Below are 19,017 nucleotides of genomic sequence, written 5' to 3' on the forward strand. Positions count from 1 at the left end.
ATGGCTGCGTGTTTACACCTGGCTTTTGAGAGGCAGACAAAGCGAGCTGTTTGTCTTTATTTTGTTCCTCAATCTTCCCTACGCATGAAGGAAGAAAGGAGGAGATCATCCTGTGTGTGTGTAAATATATATACAGTATATACCAGAGTCATGCCTGGTCATTGGAATGCAGGGTGTGTGTCGGTTCCAGAGAGCCCTGAGTGCTGGTGTGGTGCCACTTAGCTAAGTGATTTAGTAATTAGCGTCCTATAACGATTTTAGATGTTGCTAACACTCTGTTGCACTTCGCAAAGTGAGAGGGCAGTAAGTCAGACGCCTCGCACGCACACACTGACCGTCTGGGATTCCCGTATCACTCGGGTACACCGAGCAGTCAGACAGACCAGACTAAACGTCCCTGTGGAATTGTTTCAAAAATAGAGTTGGTAAAATATTAAATGATCGACTGCAAAATTATTGTGATACCTATAGCTGTGATGATGAGTTCGAGTGCAGGAGCGCCTCCTAGAGGTGAAGGAGACGTTACCGTATACGCTAGGATGAAAAACTTACCCGCAGATCTGATGTAATTTCTTTATTTATACACAAGAAAACGAGTCAACAAAAGGTACGTCTGGAAGGGTAATGTTATAGCACGTCAAGTTCCATGCCCGCTGCATTTAAACACATAAAGGTTACAAGTAATAAAAGCTGTCAGATATCATCTGCTAAGCTAAACTAGCACGTCACACAGGACTCAGGACAAGACATTTGACCTCGTCGTGACCTTGGTCCTGTCTAATGAATCAAATCTGTTTATCTTCTGGCTACAATTGAACGGCTGCCATATACAGTGTGTCCCTAATATATTGTCCTATACGATCGTATCTAAATGTCCATCTCGGTGAGGATGGCCTCTGAGGGGCGGGGTTTCCAATCAATCCAGCACCTTTCAGACCCTTTGTGTCAAGGGCTTGGGACAGCGTAATTTTGTTGCCATGACGACACCTCAAGGTGTCATCTCACTGTTAAAGTGAATCATGGACAGCGTGGACAGGGGTGTGTTTTAAAAAATATTGATCGAGGATGAACCCTTGACCGCGCGAGTGCACTGAGCTGAACAGTAGATGGGTGGAGTCATTATTGCTCAGAAGCTAATTACACACTGCCAGCGTGAGCTCTAGCTACACCCGTACATTAGCGGCGTCGGAATGTTACGCCTCTCAGCTAGGGGGACACAAAACACCGGTCCAGCACCGCGTCGGTGGAAAAGTGGCTCCGGTTCCTTTATTCAGCTGTTTGATTTATTAAGGGTTTTGTCTACGCCCCTTCACATGTCCTCAGCAAAGGCAAAAATCAATCCACGCTCCGGCAGCGCGATCATCAAGTGGAATATTCATCATTACGCCTCTGAACTCCAGTCAACATGTCAAGGCTTTGATCTCGCTCTGGTTTCACGGTTGATCGAGCACAAAGGTCTGAGTGATTCCGCCGCCTTTATCAGTCCACCCACATACCATACACACACACACACACACCCAACAGATGCACCAGCAGCTCCTAAGAGACTGAATCAGAATCAGGGATCCATTATATATCTATGACACTTGACAGTGATACACACCTGACAGCTCTGCATCCCATTTTAAAGGTGTGTGAGATTCCACAGGGTCCACAGGGTCCACAGGGTCCACAGGGTCCAGAGGACGAGCGGCACCGTGACCATCCTCGGGTCCTGAACACTTACTGGAGCATGTTTATTAAAGACCAAAGAACTGCAGCGTTATCGTTTCTTTAAAAACATCATTAGGTAAATGAACAGAGCTGCTCAGGCTGATGTTTGGTGTAAGGAAAAAAAAATCTACATGTTTCACACATTAAACAGAAATGTAGGAATCATCTGTTTCCAGCTCGATCTCTATTAATCCTGTACTATGATCAGCTCCGTGTTTGCCGCTCCTGAACAACTCATTTCAGGTCGAATTGTAAATTAAGTGATGAGTGATTTGTCCTTTCTGAAATTCCGTTCAAACCCGAGTTTCTGTTTCGCAGTTGTCTCAGCGGGACGAGTTAAATGTCCACCTGGTCACAACTTCAGACTGTTACACACGCTACTCACGGGGCACAACCACGCGCTGCACATCTGTCTGCATTCTATTACAGTAAGTGTCTAGTGCAGTCCCAATCTGGGCTTCACACTGAGTTAAAATACGAGGAGTGTTCAAGTCAAAGTGGGACTTTAGATTGTACAGAATAACAGAAGACAGTCCTGAGAGTAAACACTCCCTTTATTCCTCTATATAATCCCCTGATACACTAATGCACTGATCACAGTGTCTCACTAGTGCTTGGACTCATCATGGTAGAAAGTTCAGACTGTCTGCTTCATGTCTGAAACGCCGGCCTCCCAGGAACTCCCTTTTTTGAGGGGGGGGGGGGGGGGGTTCACATTGCTCGCTTTTGGGGGCGGAGTAACACACCCGGAGGGCAGCGCTATCCGCTCCTTCTACATGCGTGAGCTCACAGACGCGCCTGATTGGCTGTTGAGCCGTGTAGAGCTCTCTCTAGGCCTCCGGCTGCGAGAGGTTACAGCATCACCCGGGAATCGAACTCACGATCTCCGGATGATAGGGCGAGCGCTTTACCTCTGCGCCACTCAGAGGCCATCGGGTTCTGCCGTCGGGTTGTTTTCTGTTTATTCCTCTGATGTTTTGTCTGTGTGTTGTCTGCCGGATGTGCGGCGACCACCTGTGTTTGTGTCCATGTTTAGTAAAGTTTAATGTGATCATTAAACTTTAAATCATTAAACGTCGTTGGAGCACTATTTCAGGTTGAAGCGACGCCGCGGCTGCTGCTTCAGAGATCATCAGGTTTTAAAAGATCATTTTTCAGTTTATTTAATCTAAATTTGGGGGGAAATGATTTATTTATGTTTTATTTAAGATATGGTAAAAAATCTGTAGCGTGTTTTGTTTACATTATTAAACTATCTCTATCTGTAGCAATTATCGATTTAATTAGCTTTATCCGGATGAAAATGCAAAATGCAATTCAGAAATAAAAAATATATAATCATCAATCGTCTAAGATAATGATAAGAAAGAAAAACTCAGTCTGTCTTTTCAATTAATCACAAAAAATCAGGTTCAGTTCCAGTAAACACAGTGAGATGAAAACCGAAGGGCTTTAACAGTACGATGTGTGTAAATATTTTATTTATGGTATTGATATTTAATATTGACCTGCATGAATAGAAAATAAGTCACGGCTGCCTGTTGAGCTGGACGTTTATTCATCATCACTAAATAATCAGACAGAAACACTGAGAGGCCATTGGGGTGAAAACCTCAGCAGGTGCTGATGGGTTACACAGACCCCGTGTAGAACCCACACACCGCTGTACAATAATATAGGTTTGATTTCACACCCTGTGAGGCATCGTGTGGTCGCAGCCCATGATCAGTAAAGCTTAGGGGGTTTCTGCTCTAAGTGTGTGTTTGTGTAAGAGATTCAGGGGTGTGCTGGTGTAAGGTGCACGTCGTCACACACGCCCGCCGGCCCTCTGGTGCGAGAGAGGTCTGTGTGAGTGTGTATTCGGATGCTGATGATGGAGGGATGGCGCCTCTCGTCCTCGCGCTCTCTCTCCCTCTGCCTCGACTACAAAGCTCTACACATGAAGTGCACAGTGCTGCTTCTCTCCACCTCGGTTTCAAAGCGACTTCTCTGGCAGAAGATGAAAGATCTGCCTGATGATGAGAAAATCAGACGAAACAACATCGTGGAGAGCTGTTAGAGAGAGAGAGCGAGAGAGAGAGAGACGTGTATTAGAGTCTGCCTTTCTCCATTTCTCACTCCCTTTTTTACTCTCCCTGTATCTATTTCTCAGTCTTTGTAATGTCTTACATTCCTTTTGCTCTACCTTTCTCTTTCTCCTTCCCCTGTGGTCGCTCCATCTCTGCTCATTTATTTCTTCATCTATTCTCATGTCTTTCTCTGTGTATGTCTCTCTTCTGTCCCCGTCTCTCTATCTCTCTCTCTCCACTTTGTCCATCCGTCTCTCTCTTGGGCTCAGTCAAGACACTCGAGTCACTCAGTGGCGTGCGATCAAGATGGCTCGGAGCCCTCGAACACATTTGCGATGCAGCCAGATCTTTTACATCACCAGCCAAAAACACAATTTATTCTCTCTTATACGCACACACACACACACACACACACACACACACAAAACAATCAATTAATTTCAGCAAGCAGAGGGTGCAGCAGGGGGGTGCGCCCAAAAGAAAACAAAAAATGACAGAAAGACAAATAAGGAGAGAAATCATTAATCAGTTACGTTCACCACTTTACTCTGGACGGTACGCTTAACCGCTTACATTACTTAAAGCATGTGACTCTATTAGAGGCAGGTAAAGCATGTGACATTATTAGAGGCAGGTAAAGCATGTGACATTATTAGAGGCAGGTAAAGCATGTGACTCTATTAGAGGCAGGTAAAGCATGCGACTCTATTAGAGGCAGGTAAAGCATGTGACTCTATTAGAGGCAGGTAAAGCATGCGACATTATTAGAGGCAGGTCAAGCATGTATTTGAGGCAGTCAGAGGACTTGTGAGTGCTCAGTATGATCCAATCCCATTCACGCCCACACACCTGTCAGTTACAGAGCAGGTGTAGCTGTAGAAGTTTGGTGAAGCCCAAGTCCTCAAAGAGCTTCTAACGCAGGTACAACATCCCACTGTCTGCAGATATCAGTCAGGACGGGGGATAAAAGAATCTCCACAACAGTGCATGTACTGTGGAACACTAAGGACAAAACGTCCCACAGGAGCTACAGGGAGTAATGATGTGAACTGCACCGCTCACACCATACATGTGACTGCAAAACGAGATACATCCAAGCTGGAACCATGAGGGAAACGCGTTCCAGTCTGATCAGACACAGTGTTTCGGCCGATGGGCTCGGTCGTGTCCTGGCACAGCTTTAGTCATGAACGAGGGAATCATGGACATGACCAGCGTTTCTTAAATGTAAATCTGATCAGAGGACAGAGCCTCATTTCCTCTAAACACACAGCATGAGCATTTCACTAATACCACAGCAATTTGCATCACGTGCCAATCTCTCTCTCCCCCTCTCTCTCTCTCTCTTCCTCTCTCTCCCTCTCTCTCCCTCCCTCTCCCCCCCCCTCTCTCTTTCTTCCTCTCCCTCCCTGTCTCTCTCTCTCTCTCTCTCCCCCTCTCTCCCTCCCTCTCCCCCTCTCTCTCTCTCTCTTCCTCTCTCTCCCTCTCTCTCCCTCCCTCTCCCCCCCCCTCTCTCTTTCTTCCTCTCCCTCCCTGTCTCTCTCTCTCTCTCTCTCCCCCTCTCTCCCTCCCTCTCCCCCCTCTCTCTCTCTCTCCCTCTCACCCTGTGTCTCCCCCTCTCTCTCTTCCTCTTTCTCCCTCTCTCTCCCTCCCCCCCTCTCTCTCTCTCCCTCTCTCTCCCTGTCTCTCTCTCTCTCCCTCCCTGTCTCTCTCTCTCCCTGTCTCTCTCTCTCTCTCTCTCCCTGTCTCTCTCTCTCTCTCCCTCCCTGTCTCTCTCTCCCTGTTTCTCTCTCTTTCTCTTTTATGAAAGTATGCACATAACTTAGAAACTATAAAACACAAAGACGTCCTCTGTCCTGAAGACTTTCCCCACGGCGAAACAGCTTAAAAGAATAACTTTACCTCGAAGCTCTAATGCGACTGAAGTCTCCTTCAATAAATGTTTAATAAATGGATCCTCACAGAAATCTTCCCCAGAGCGATGCTTCCACCTTCCTTCTTTCTGTTGCCTCGCCTTAAGGCTGATGTTACATCAGATGTTACAGAAAACTAATCTACAACTTCTGACCAATTGGAAGGACGAACATTGCGTTCTGACTTTGCCGGTTTAATCTCAGGCAGTTTTCAAGTTGGTGAAAAGAGTCAGGGGTTCGGTTGTGAGTTGAAAAGCATGTTGAACAGTACACACAATGGAAGTGGGCGGAGTCTTAGGAGTTACTGTCTCTTGAGCTGGTAACTAACACCAGTAACCAACTCCCTACACAAGAACATTACATACGTAAACACAATTGCAGAAAAAGTAGTAAAAAAAATGGTGGGCGTGCGCTATATCCTGTCAATCAATCTCAACCCTTTACAGATCTACACAATCAACGATGCTATAAAAACCCAAGTGAAAAAGTGAAGAGGTCTAAACCAGGTTCTCCAACAGGTTCTCCAACAGGTTCTCTAACAGGTTCAGGTTGCCAACAGCTTCTCAAACATCTCAAACAACACAAATGGAGAGTGAGACACCAGACCCTTGTCTCGCTGGTCCTGTGGCTCACTAAGCCTGACACTAGCTTGACTTTCCTCTACATTAAATAACACCAACACTGACAAGCCTGCGTAGACACAGGGAGACAGCGGAGACAGATCCTGATCAGGTACAGGCTCGTACACGCAGCCTGGCCAACAACAGGCACGACTGGAAACAGCTGGAGGCCCACCGCCCGAGGGCTGCACAACAGGGGAGCGCAAGACACACACACACACACACACACACACACACACACACACACACACACTACATCTTACGCTTTGGAAAATGCAAAGAAAAATAAAAAATACATCAGATTTTTCCCCCAACCAAATTTCAAATGCTAATTCCAAGCATCAGTAGAAAAACACTAGAACCTTCTCACAGGAGAACTCGCAGCAACATTCGTCCCTGCTCCCACACCAACACCACCACCCCCTTCTGCATGGTACTGTTAGGACCACAACCCTGCTGCTGTTATTGTGCTCCTGCTGTTAGGACTCTTATCACCTGAACTCTTTATAATGAAAACATTCCTACATTATTATTGATCCTTAATGAATCTAGACACAGTGTCTCTCTGTGAAACGGACTCAGGCCACTCTGTATCTGCCCTCAACTGATAACCTTTATAGCCGTGCCTCTGATATCCATCTCGGAGACAGTACCAACTGACAGAATGAGACTTGAACACGTCTGACGTTGGGTGTGTCTTAAAGATGTCACGAGAGCCTCACCCCGAGTAACATCATCGTATCTCATACAGGCTGGTTGAACTTAACTGAGCTGGATGTTGGACAACACAGAAAATGTTTGGAAGCTAAACATAATTTAAAAGCTTTTACGGAGCCTTCATCTGAAGGGTATGAAAATAGCAGAGCTTTTCTTTTGTTTGGTCACCTGTCAGTTCTTCTGTACGCTAGGACCGGAAAGGACGAATGCTCGTGTCCTTGGGGACATGTGCATCCAGCTGACTGCATCTTTTCACACTCCAGCTCACGTCGTGTTGCACACTCAGAAGAAAGCGCGGCCCTGCCCACGACTGGCGAGTATCACACAGAGTGCGGGTCATTTCTGTTGAAGCCCACATCAATAAAGCTTACAGACGATGTAAACAATTCAGACTATTCATTACTATCCTACATGGTAGCAGCAAACAGCAGGCACGTCTGAGTTTATTAACAGACATCCTGGCTCCCATGCAACAGTGTAATGAGACACGTAGTTCAGAGACGCTCCCCACAGCTGCCCTGTACAGAGCCAGCCCGCGATGTACTCTCAGTGCTTCTGTAAGATTCAGTAATGAGCCGCGCTGCCAGTGAAGCAGCGATGGGCTGCTAGCGGAGAGCTCTGAGGATCAGCCGCAAACACTCCACGGATTAATATCAAATCTGAAACCAGAGCTGAACGCCTGACCTAATTCGTGGTGCAGTAGCTGTGCTGCGACGCCCCGATCCACACCAACTGACAGAAATTCTAATTCAAATTTGATTTGTCACATACACAGTCATACACAGTACGATATGCAGTGAAATGCTTATACGACCGCCAGTGACCTTAAAAAGAGAATTAAAACTTATAATAAGAAATAAATATAAATAAATGTAAATAAAAGAAATAAAAGAAATACGATAGAACATTAAATTTAACTAGGAGAAAAATAGAAATTTAAATAGAAATATACTGTACATAGAACATTAATTGAAATTTGGCGATAGAAGATGGTGTGCAAATGTGCATAAAAAGTGACTTACGAAGGTGCCGTATTAAAGTGTCTTTGTGCAATGGTCCAGAATGTAAACATAAACATGTAAGTGTAGATGTGAGTGTAGATGTGAGTGTAGATGTGTGTGAATGTGTCTATAGTGTCCATGGATGTTAAAAGATTCTACTAGATCTGCATGTTGATGTGGTTGAGAGATCTTATCGCCTGCGGTGTAAAGTGCTTCATAGTCTATCGAAAGATACGTCCTTTTATTGGTCCACTTTGTCAGGGAGTAAAGAGGGTTTGTTATCTCAGACACTTATGGACTCATAAGACCTTGGACATCTAGAAGTAGTCCAATCCACCAGCGAGGTGTTAAAACAGAAGAGACTCTTGTTGGACGCCTCCCTTGTGAGCTGGGAGATGGTGGGAGCATTCGGGTACTAAAGCGCTAATTAAGCCTTGACAGACAGAGCAGCAAAAAACACTGGTGTTGATAAAACAAATGAGGACGCAAAATAGCTGGATCCAAAACTCTAAACCTGAACTCTGGCATATCCGGAGTGACAATTTTTTAAAATCTCATTATACATCTGAGCACAAGAGTTATGGAGCTCGCTTAAGGTCCCAAAAAGGGGCCTTGTAATGGTGCTGGGGTTTGAACCTAGGACCTTCTGACCAGCAGTCCAACACCTTACCCACTGAGCTTCTTCCTTCACACCCATCACTTTTGCGTTAGCGTTACCACCCAGTGTACTCACAAAGATTCCACGAGTTGAGCTTCACAACGTGTCCAGATCTTACATTCAGAACTAAATCTGTACGAGGCAGTTTAGGGGTACGAGGCTCGACCCGGGTACCAGGGGAGCTGCACATCAACCCCACGCAGAGCTTCTACACCTCAGGTATCGTTAGTAGGTCTGCGCATACCCCGAGGCACGTGTGTTTCTCACTGCGACCAGAGAAACTGTAATGACAGATGCCTCGAAGCAAGGTGTGTGGAAAACCTTGGGGATACGAGGAACGCACAAGTGGAAGACAACATGCCTTGATGTCAGACTCCTCAGAACAAAGGCTGTGTGGTCAGTTCTCAGACAGGTCCTGCAGGGTCTGTCTTTAGATGATGATGATGCCGTCCATCATCTGGGACAGGAGCTAAGAATTAAACGATCAGTACACATGTCTATCTGCGAGTGCCTGTAAGCACACTGACGCGCCAGTTATAACGTTACCCGAACGTCAGTAAAGCGTCAGGTTTAGCCGAGGTTCTCGCACCGAGTGACCTTTCAGACGGCAGAACTTTAGCTTGTTTCCTAAATTTAGAAGCGAAGACAAATGGCCTAATATCCCAGGAGAAAATAATAACACAGCCTCACGATCAGCAAAACATATCATGGTGCAACGGGAGGCTATTAATCATCCACCGAAATATATGTGTGTGTGAGACAGAGTGATTATCTGATTATGAATTAAGTATGTAATCAATCCTCATTTCCTTACTGCTTTGTTCCCCTCATGTTTGTGCCAATAAAACCTTAAGAAGGAAATAAAGGACAGAGTTGTTCTAGTCGGAGTCAGAATGACTGAAGGGAAGCTTTGCTGAGTTTATTTCGTGTGTATGTGTGTGGATTTCCAAATGAAACTATAGTTACTTATTTGTTTATTTTTTATCCCTGATATTATCCCCATAGTTTGGTCTCACCAATTATGCCAGTTGCCCCTGGGGTTGTTGAATTATGATACATACACTGCAACCCCCCCTTCCCCCACCCCCACACACTCAAGAAATAAATCAATTAATTAATTTAAAATTAATTCAAAAACTCTTATTCTTTATGCAATAAATAAATAGACCAGTCTGTGCTGCCCCCTGCAGGCCTGTTACACACTGCAGATTATTCATTTTTATTTCATTCATTATATCAGATAAACCTGCACACACACACCTTTTACACATTCATTTATAAAGGACACAGTTCTTCATCATCATCTTCATCATCATCTTTAATCAAACATTTATTATATAGAGCTCCACATTATAATCACTGTACAGGTAACACACACACTCTCCACACCTGACTCGAATCACATCAAGCATCATTTCTTAGTCTCAGTCATACTCAGTCCCACACACACACACACACAAACTCTTCCACCAGGCGCATGTTCTGAGCCACATCACCAGGAGGATAAACCCCTCAGCGCCTGTGTGTGTCGAGGTACTCCAGGCTCGGGGCGTCCAGTCTCTGCTCCATCTCTCTGTTCTTAGTGAACTCCTTCAGCAGCTCCATCACTTCTCCCTGATAGACATCTGGGGTAGGTTTCGCTTCTGAATGCACACACACACACACACACACACACACACACACACACAGCTGAGTATTATTATTTACACTCACTGACTACTTGCAGTGCTGCCCCTCAGAACCTCAGAGATGTCTCACCTGTGGCCCAGTAGTAGATGTCCCAGTCGTTACTGGGCTCGTTGATCAGACGGTCGTACTGACGCAGATGGGATTCACTCATGCTCTCCAGGTACTGCTTAGCGAAAAGGCTGAGGGGAAACAGACACGAGTTAAGAGTGTTACGAGAAGCACTGTAGAGCGATCTCAGAGCAACACTTTTCATCTGACATAAAATTGTCTCGAACAATCTATTTATTATATTTTATTATTCATTAATTATATATTTATAAGAGAAAAGTTCTCCTGCTCTCGGTGCACTCCTCTGTCACATTCATCAGTCTAGAGCTAGTTAAGCAATATCGCACTCACGCTCATGCTGTTGTACTGAATATCAGAACGTCTATCACAGTTGTGCTGATATTCATTACAACAGCACGACCTTAAGTGTGATATCACTTTTATACACCAGTTCCACAAACACCATTTATTATTAACGGATTATGATTTGTTTCTTTATTTAACCTGTTATTTTGCTCCGCCCACACACATCCTTCCTCACCTGGAGGAACTAACTACCCGTGACTGGTGGAGCTGGTGACCGTCAGTTAGCGAGCGACAGTTAGTGTAATGAACAGGAGGTGAGAGTGGTGTTAAACTCTTAGCGGTACTTTGTAGATTAAGGTGAGGAGAATAAACCATGGAGGTGGTGGACAGTCCTGAGAAACTCACCAGATCTACTTTATATTTACACTTATTACACTTTAGAGTATCAGCTCCGTTAACTTCAGGGTTCTGGGGTCCAATCCCAAATAGAAATGAGTTCAAGATGATTGTGCAGCTCTTTAATTCTTTCGGTACCGGACCCTCTGTGGAATCGCTCCTCACCTGAGCAGGATGCAGTTCTCCAGCATGCCTCTCTTCCTGCTCTCGTACAGCAGACGCCTTCTCTTGATGTCCAGCGGCTCGTTCTTCTTCTCCTCCCACGGGGGCAGGCTGAAGGCGAACTGCTCTGTGTCCGGAGCGTCGCCGCGGTAAGACCGGCTCAGCAGTGAGACCGCACCATCTGGACGCCGGGGAGACCGAACACCACGCAAGACCTGGTGAGGGAAAGGAAGAAGGAGTTAGAGCTGTAATGATAAGCATTATTAAACCCACAGGTCAGGGTCAGGGTCAGGATCAGGATCAGGTCAGGATCAGTACCGCCTCACTCTCAGGGACTGTACGCTGCTCTAAATCGCACTCATCACCTCCACACCCAGCAGAACATCAGGAACTCTGGGCTTTTCTGGATGAGTTTGATATCCAGTGACCCCCTGCTGCTGCACCGGGGCTCCTCACACCCCTGTGATGGGGATTAGGTTGCTGTAAGCGCACACCCTGAAGTGATGAACATGCTGAACACTGTACACAAAGTCACGTGACCTACACCAGCACCAACAGACCCCTCACTGAGCTTCAGCACTGTTAGCTTAGCACTAACTCCATGCTATTAAAGTAAACACCTCCTGTCTACTGTTGCCTTATCAGGACATTTTGTGTGATCCTGAATTATAGTAACAACAACAACAACAATAATAATAATAATAATAATAATAATAATAATAATACAATTATAACATAAACACACTCACAGTCCTCCTTATTGCTGAGGAGAGCATGATGACCTGTGCTAATGCTAACACTGTAAGTTCCCGGATGTGCTCTGATCACACAGACCTCTGATCGTTCCTTCACCTAACCTAGATATTTCTACACATCATTTTTCATCTTAAAATTATTACAAACCACAATTATATTTAATATGTGAAAATGTCTAACATTCGACCACAACATAATTTTATATTTTAATTTGTATATATCCTGGAACTATATTTACACTTGACCGAGTTTCTTCCGGAATGTATTTCAGGTGACATCCGTCGCGTTTATTTTAACCACCCGTATTTCACAAATCCCGCCTTCTTTTTGAGGATTGGCTTATGACGTTCAGTCTCGTGTGCCAGCCAATCGGTAAGCGCGATGCGACCTCAGTGATAACCAATCAGAACGCAGGAAGGCGAAGTTAACCAGAATAGAGCTGGGAAAGAAAAAAAGTAACTGGTAACCGTTTGTTTGCTAGCTAGCGAGAGTCGAGTAAGAGGAGAGACAGTGTGTGTTTGTGTGTTTGTTTGTTTTCTTTGAACTTTCATCACCACCTCCGTCCTCACAGCGCTGTGTGTGTGTGTGTGTGTGTGTGTGGTGATGGCAGCCGAACAGGCTGATGGAGGAGCGGCGGAGCAGGTCGACATCTACGCAGATCTGAAGACGGAGGAGGTGAGGGCGGGGTGGGGGGAGGTGTGTGTGTGTGCGCGCGCGCGCGCGCGTGCTGGGGGTTTAGGAGGTAAATACACCGGGAAAGGTGAAGAAGTGATGTGACGGCGCGCGCGCCTGGGGTAGTTGGGAGAGGGGGGAGGGGGTTCAGAGGGAGGGGGGGAGGGGGTTCAGGGTCCAGTCAGGGGTCAGGAGCTGGACACACACCAAAAAGCAGGTGTGCATCTGCAGCTATCACAGCCTGCACTGTTCTCTGAAGGCTTCCTCCAAGATCATGAAGAACTTAATTAGAAAGCCCTTCCACGAGATGATCCGTCTCAGAGTCGACCTTCAGAAACACTGTCCTAAAAAAAACCCAACCTGACCTCCACCTGATAGTTCTGCCTCCAGTGTAATGTAACTGGTAACCAGTTAGTGCTGTGTTAGTTGTGTGGTGTTGTGTGTTGTTGTGTTGTTGTTGTTGTGTTGTTAGGACGAAGCACTAAGGACAGGCCCAGTAGACATGAGGAAACACAGGATTCCTGCTCGGACACCAAACCCCTGTCAGACCTAGGAGTGTTGTAGCTCCGCCCCAAATGTTTTACCCCTGCTGGTGTGCTCAGATCACTGGGGGTCACCCAACACCCCCCGGGGTCCCACTGTACCACTGCTCACAGCCCATCACCACACAGAGCTCGTAGCAGAGTGTGTGTGAGAGTGAGCTTCAGGGGTTAGGACTCGCCCCCTCACCCCGCTAACCGCAGTTACCCCTGATCATAATCATACAGACGAGCGGGGTCATGTTTATTCTGTGTGTGTGTGTGTGTGTGTTCTGCAGGAGAGGGACCAGTCAGACGCAGAAGCTGATGCTCTGTATGACGATGTTCTGACCGGGTCGGTGGACAGCGAGAGCGCTCTGGGAAAGCAGGAGTGTAAGGAGGAGGTTAAACCAGTGGAGGGATTTGAAGAAGGACATCGCTTCTCCGTCTACATCGGGAACTTCAACTGGGTGAGAGCTTTCAGCGCCGGCGCCATGTGGTCAGGGACCTGCATCAGGTCTTCATTTGTCGTGATGTGGAGCGCTGCTCTGCTCGGTACGGCTACAGATCATGTTTAGATCAGATCAGGTCAGGTACAGATCCTGTAAGGTCGAAACAGCTGCTGCAGCCCCATCACGCTGCTGTTTGTTTACTCTCAGGATGAGCTCACACCTATAGTTCGGTTATCTTGGTTCGGACCAAAGCGTAACATCATACGTTAGTTGTGGTTCGCTCAGCGTTCACACTGTGGTCCTCACCATCGGACAGTGAGACACTGCAGAAGGCGTGTGTATTACATACAGCTGTGTCATTACCAGCTGAAACACCAGAAGGTCTGTGAAAAAGTGAAGAAACACGGAGATGTTCAGTAGAGCTGTGGGCTTTAAAGATCATGAAAGAACCACATATAGGTGTGATGTCAGGGGGGCATATACTTTTGGCCATAGAGTATAGACGAGGCAAGGACACCTGAGACGAGAGTGAATATCGTTCACCCTGATGCGCACCAGCATGTAGTCAAGTTCAAGTCGGCTTCTATTGTCATTTCGACCACATACTGTACATAGAGTTCAGTACTCGGTGGGACGAGCCAACGGTCCTCCAGGACCAAAGTGCTACACACACAACATCAATCAACAACAGAACTCACAGAACTAATTGGGAAACCGAATTAGCTGACTGGATGAGAAAACAGAAACAGAAAACTATCCAAGTCCTATACAAAAGAGACGACATAAAGTGCACGTGCAGACGTACAAACAAGAGCGACGACACGACACGTTTCAGTCCTCTGTAGTGATGATGTAATGGGTTGGGAGGAGAAACAGGAAACATTGTAGCAGCGAAGCACACAGACGAACACTCACCCGACTAAACCTCATCTAACACTTTATTATCGACTCACTGATCTGATTTCGTGGAGATCTCGATTGTTGTAGGTCTGATCTCAATCGTTCTGATGTTTCTTCCTGCTCCAGTGGATGTCAGACACCGATCTGATTACCACGGCGGAGAAGCAGGGTGTGAGGGACATCATCGAAATAAAGTTCGCTGAGAACAGAATTAATGGTCAGTCCAAAGGGTGAGTCTGTGCTCTCACACACACACACACACACACACCCTTTCTCTCTGTCCGATCTCTGTCCGATCTCTGTGTGTGTTGTCCCCAGGTACGCCGAGGTGGTCGTGTCCACAGAGGAGTCCTTCAGGCGTCTGTTAGAGGCCATGCCTCAGTGTAAGATACACGGCGAGAAACTGGAGTGTCGCTTCGCCTCCAAGAGGAACCTGTCTGAGTTTGAGGCTCTGTCCAGAAAACGTACGTGACCTTCAGAAACGCGAACCCCCCCGCCCCACCCACGTCCGATCCACGTATCCGATCTCACATGCTCTGTATCTGTGTCTTGTTACAGGGATCCCCCTGCGTCTGACCCCCAAAGGCGTCTCTGTGCGGTCCAAACACAGGAGTTCGTCCGCCTCCTCTCCGTCAGACGCACCCTTTCTACCCTTGCCCCTGATGTTCAGTCAGGCCAAACCGCCCCCTCCCCTCCTGCCCTCGTCTTACCCCACCACCCCTCCTCCTGCTCCCCGCCCTCCTCTTCTGCCTCTTCCGACTCCAACTCTTCCTCCTCCTCCTCCTCTTTTTAACACTCCTCCTCCCCTGTTCCACTCACCCTCACCTCACGCGTACATCCCTAACACACACGCACAAAACTCACACACACCCTCGCTACACATCAACCCCGCCTTCTTCCCCCCGAGTCCAGCGACGTGCAGCAGCGGCGACAACAAAAGGACGGGAAAATTCAGCCAGCCAGGGTGAGGACATCCTGCGTCTTTTACACTTTAGGTGTATTTTAAGCAGCAGGGGGCGTAGTAGGATCAACACTAGGGAAGGGCGGAGTTAGATTGATTTTTAAATTACCCGTTAAATTAATTGTGACGTTAAACCAACATGGGCTCGGGTGGTGAACACACTTATTATTGTTATTGTTATTCATTTACAACAAACACACAAGTGTACAGCGGTACCTCAGCATATGAACGCCGCCGTAAGAACTGAAATTTTGCCTTGACATACGAAGCATTTCATACATTTGGCATCCGAGTGACGGAACCAAACAGAACGTCAGCTAAGTTGCGCGTCCGTCCGGGAGACGCTCAAAACATGTGAATGAGTTCTTTTTTTTTTTTTTTGTGGGTTTTTTTGCATTTTGTGTAAGATTTGGTGAAGACGTAGCACCGCGGGGTCACAGGAATGTTATCAAGGACGGTAGCAGGAAGAAAAGGGAGCCGCTTTCAGTTTATTAAAGCAGTCGGTGCCGAGAGGAATCATAAATTAAGATTAAGTGAGGTTTAATGTCTATTTATTCCATATTTTACTTTATTTTCATGTCTCATCTAAATGTTTTAGTTGTTTTTATATACACAAATATGATTATAGTGTTGGAAATTGAAAATATCGGTGATATTTCTGGGCGGCGGGAACAGATTATCTACAATTACATTGTTTCCTAAGGGACAATGAGTTTCACAATACAACATTTTTCCTTAAGAACTCGCCTCTGGAGCAGATTAAACTTGTATGTCGAGGTAACGCTGTAATTGTCTTTCTTTTATCATGTACTGCAACTTTTCCACTTGGGCCAAGTGGGAAATTTGAGATATTGGGGGGTGTGTCTTGGAGGGGCCTGTGTCTTGGAGGGGCGTGTCTCTGCGGGCGTGTCTCAGTCAGTTTTCTCACACTGTAGCCGAGTGAGTTGATTGAGATGATGTTCTTCACTGTAAGGTGTGTGTGTGTTCTGAGCCCTAACGTCTTATCTCTGACAGGGACGGAGACTTCGACGAGCTGATAAACAGGAACAGAACGATCGCGAGCAGCGCCATCACTAAAGCCATTTCTGCAGCCACTTCAGGTCTCACTGAGTCTTTTAGGAGTTTTTTTCTTCTTAAACATGTGGAGTGTAAACTAACCCCTGAGCCCCGTGTCTCTGTCTCTCTCTGTCTCAGGTGATATCCGGATGGCCATAGAGACACTGTACACGGCCACAGCGGTGATCAAACAGTCACGCGTGTCGTATGACAAACGCTGCCGCGTCCTCGTCGACTCCCTCAACGACTGTCTGAACTCCATCGAGACCAAATGCTTCCCTCCAAGGTGTGTGTTAAGGCATGTAGAGCAGAGGTGTGTGTGTGTGTTAATGAGCTCATCCTCTCTCTCTCTCTGCAGTAAGAGACCGCGTTCTCGGGAGCGTGGAGCGAGGAGTCGGTCGAGGGAGCGCTCGTCCAGCACAGAGCGAGAGAGAGACAGGAAGCGCGAGAGAGGGCGTGACCGAGAGAGGCACTGACAGGTGAGACCTGATCCCGCCTCCTTCACCTCGATTCTTCATTCTGATTGGCCAGAAGGTCCTGATTTACAGAAGAAGGCTCCTCTCTCTCCAACACTGAGCATTTAGTGATGTGACACAGCGTAGACCCGAACAACGCTAGGTTAGCCACCCATTAGCCTAGCCTTATTTACTGTAGAGAAACTGGGTCAGGGGTAGCTCAGTGGTTAAGGCATTGGACTACGGTTCGGAAGATCCCAGGTTCAAACCCCACAACCACCAAGTTGCCACTGTTGGGCCCTTAACCCCTTAACTGCTCAGATGTGTAATGAGATAAAAATGTAAGTCGCTCTGGATAAAAGAGTCTGCTAAATGCCTAAATGTAAATGTAAACTGAGAAGTGCAGAGGTGAGTACTGAGACAGGGGAGGGAGGGGCAGGGGGTCTTATATGACATCACATTAGGGGGAAATCTAATTGGCTTCAGCCAATAAAAAAAATGTCTGCAGGGTGGACACATGCTGTGGACGTATGATTTCCTAATCTACACACACACACACACACACACACACACACAGAGGAACCACCACATCACAGTACCTCAGTGCTGATTCAATCACATTTCTCTAAATATCCGATTATATATTAGTTTCTAAACAAACTTAGCAAATAGTTTAGAGCACCACCTGTAGGATTGTGGAGGAACTGCGGCATATATTACAAAGTCAAATACAAACGTATAAATTAAAATGAAAAAAGTTTAACTTTGGAGCCAGTGTGATGACACACACATGACATCAAAAGAAACAGGGTTCACTCAGTCCCTTTTCTCCCTGAGACAGATATATAACATGCCGTTTAATACAGTTTTACATTATGTACTTCTATTTGCAGATGTTTGATTAAACAGTGTGAGTTTCTCTGAAAATCAGTAACTAGAATAAAACCTGTACAATAATGAGGACAATTATAATGTAATTCATAAATATAATTTTTCTCCTTCTTATCCAAACCTCAACAAACTGTTGTTGTTTTTTTCTATTCAATAAGCCATGCAATGTTAATCTGTTATTTCTCTGTGAATGTTATTAATGTGTGCTAAATGAACACAATCACAAATGAACATATATATAATTACTCCATGTGTTGGCTAAGTCTGACAAACACACAGTCAGAAATGAGACTAACGAGGACGCGACAGTGACCGAGGTTAGAAAGCGCTGTACAAGTAACACTGGATCTGATTAAAGTTTCCATAGGGGGCGCCGTCTTTGATGTTGCGTACTCCTGGAGAAACGACCTGAACGTCTAAACACGACTGAAAAGTGAAGTGTGTGTGATCTGTGCACTTCAGTGTGACCCCACACTGAACATCAGAGCGTCAGCTGTTAGACCCACATCTACCACTATGGGGCGCTAACGGCTTCAGAGTAATTAGAACTCTTAACCATGTGAAATGCACAAAATCAAAGTCTGCTCGACTCCGGAACACACGGTTTTTATCTTTTTATTGTTGTTGATTTCTCAGACCTTCTTCTTGTTTTGTCTTTAATTCACAGAGTCCATCTCCCAGCATTTTCAGTCTGTGGAAAAACAACATGGATTGTGTGTGTGTGTGTGTGATGGAGAGGAGAGGACCAGTACATTTACACACCCACACACTCTCTCCACTGGTACAGGATCGTACACGACCACATTTCAGTGAAGTTTCTCTAAAGGTGCCAAGCGGTTCTGTACAGTAAGGTTCCATTTAACAAAAAGAAAAAAAAAAAACCACCCATTTTTACAGTCAGTCATGTGACCACACTGAGGTACAGCCCCGGTCTCGCACCTTCAGCAGGTCGGCACCAGGGTTCTCGTGCCTGCAGTTTTCTAATGAACCTCTGAGATACTCTCATTAAACGTGTATAAATAAATCAACCCTGTGTCTGCTTTGTCTGTAAACCATAAATATTG

The 19,017-nt window shown here is 46.1% G+C and overlaps 3 protein-coding genes across 3 annotated transcripts in view; 1 reads left to right on the plus strand and 2 right to left on the minus strand.

Moving 5' to 3' along the window:
* The window catches only part of polr2l (RNA polymerase II, I and III subunit L), a 104,750-nt gene that overhangs the window by 82,995 nt on the left and 2,738 nt on the right, over positions 1-19,017 (minus strand). The gene's annotated exons all lie outside the window — the stretch shown is intronic.
* On the minus strand, positions 9,992-12,149 carry sdhaf2 (succinate dehydrogenase complex assembly factor 2). The gene is made up of 4 exons (XM_053513207.1): positions 12,042-12,149; positions 11,296-11,507; positions 10,450-10,559; positions 9,992-10,334 (listed from the first exon to the last, which is right to left on the minus strand). Exons 1-4 carry the CDS (start codon positions 12,066-12,068, stop codon positions 10,204-10,206), a joined length of 480 nt encoding a protein of 159 aa, XP_053369182.1. The 5' UTR covers positions 12,069-12,149; the 3' UTR covers positions 9,992-10,203.
* Positions 12,500-18,981, plus strand: LOC128542963 (cleavage and polyadenylation specificity factor subunit 7-like). The gene is made up of 9 exons (XM_053513206.1): positions 12,500-12,723; positions 13,538-13,708; positions 14,717-14,820; positions 14,909-15,054; positions 15,149-15,554; positions 16,566-16,651; positions 16,746-16,893; positions 16,966-17,086; positions 18,621-18,981. Exons 1-8 carry the CDS (start codon positions 12,652-12,654, stop codon positions 17,081-17,083), a joined length of 1,251 nt encoding a protein of 416 aa, XP_053369181.1. The 5' UTR covers positions 12,500-12,651; the 3' UTR covers positions 17,084-17,086; positions 18,621-18,981.

The sequence above is a fragment of the Clarias gariepinus genome, chromosome 15 (genome assembly GCF_024256425.1).
Source record: "Clarias gariepinus isolate MV-2021 ecotype Netherlands chromosome 15, CGAR_prim_01v2, whole genome shotgun sequence".
Lineage (NCBI taxonomy): Eukaryota > Metazoa > Chordata > Actinopteri > Siluriformes > Clariidae > Clarias > Clarias gariepinus.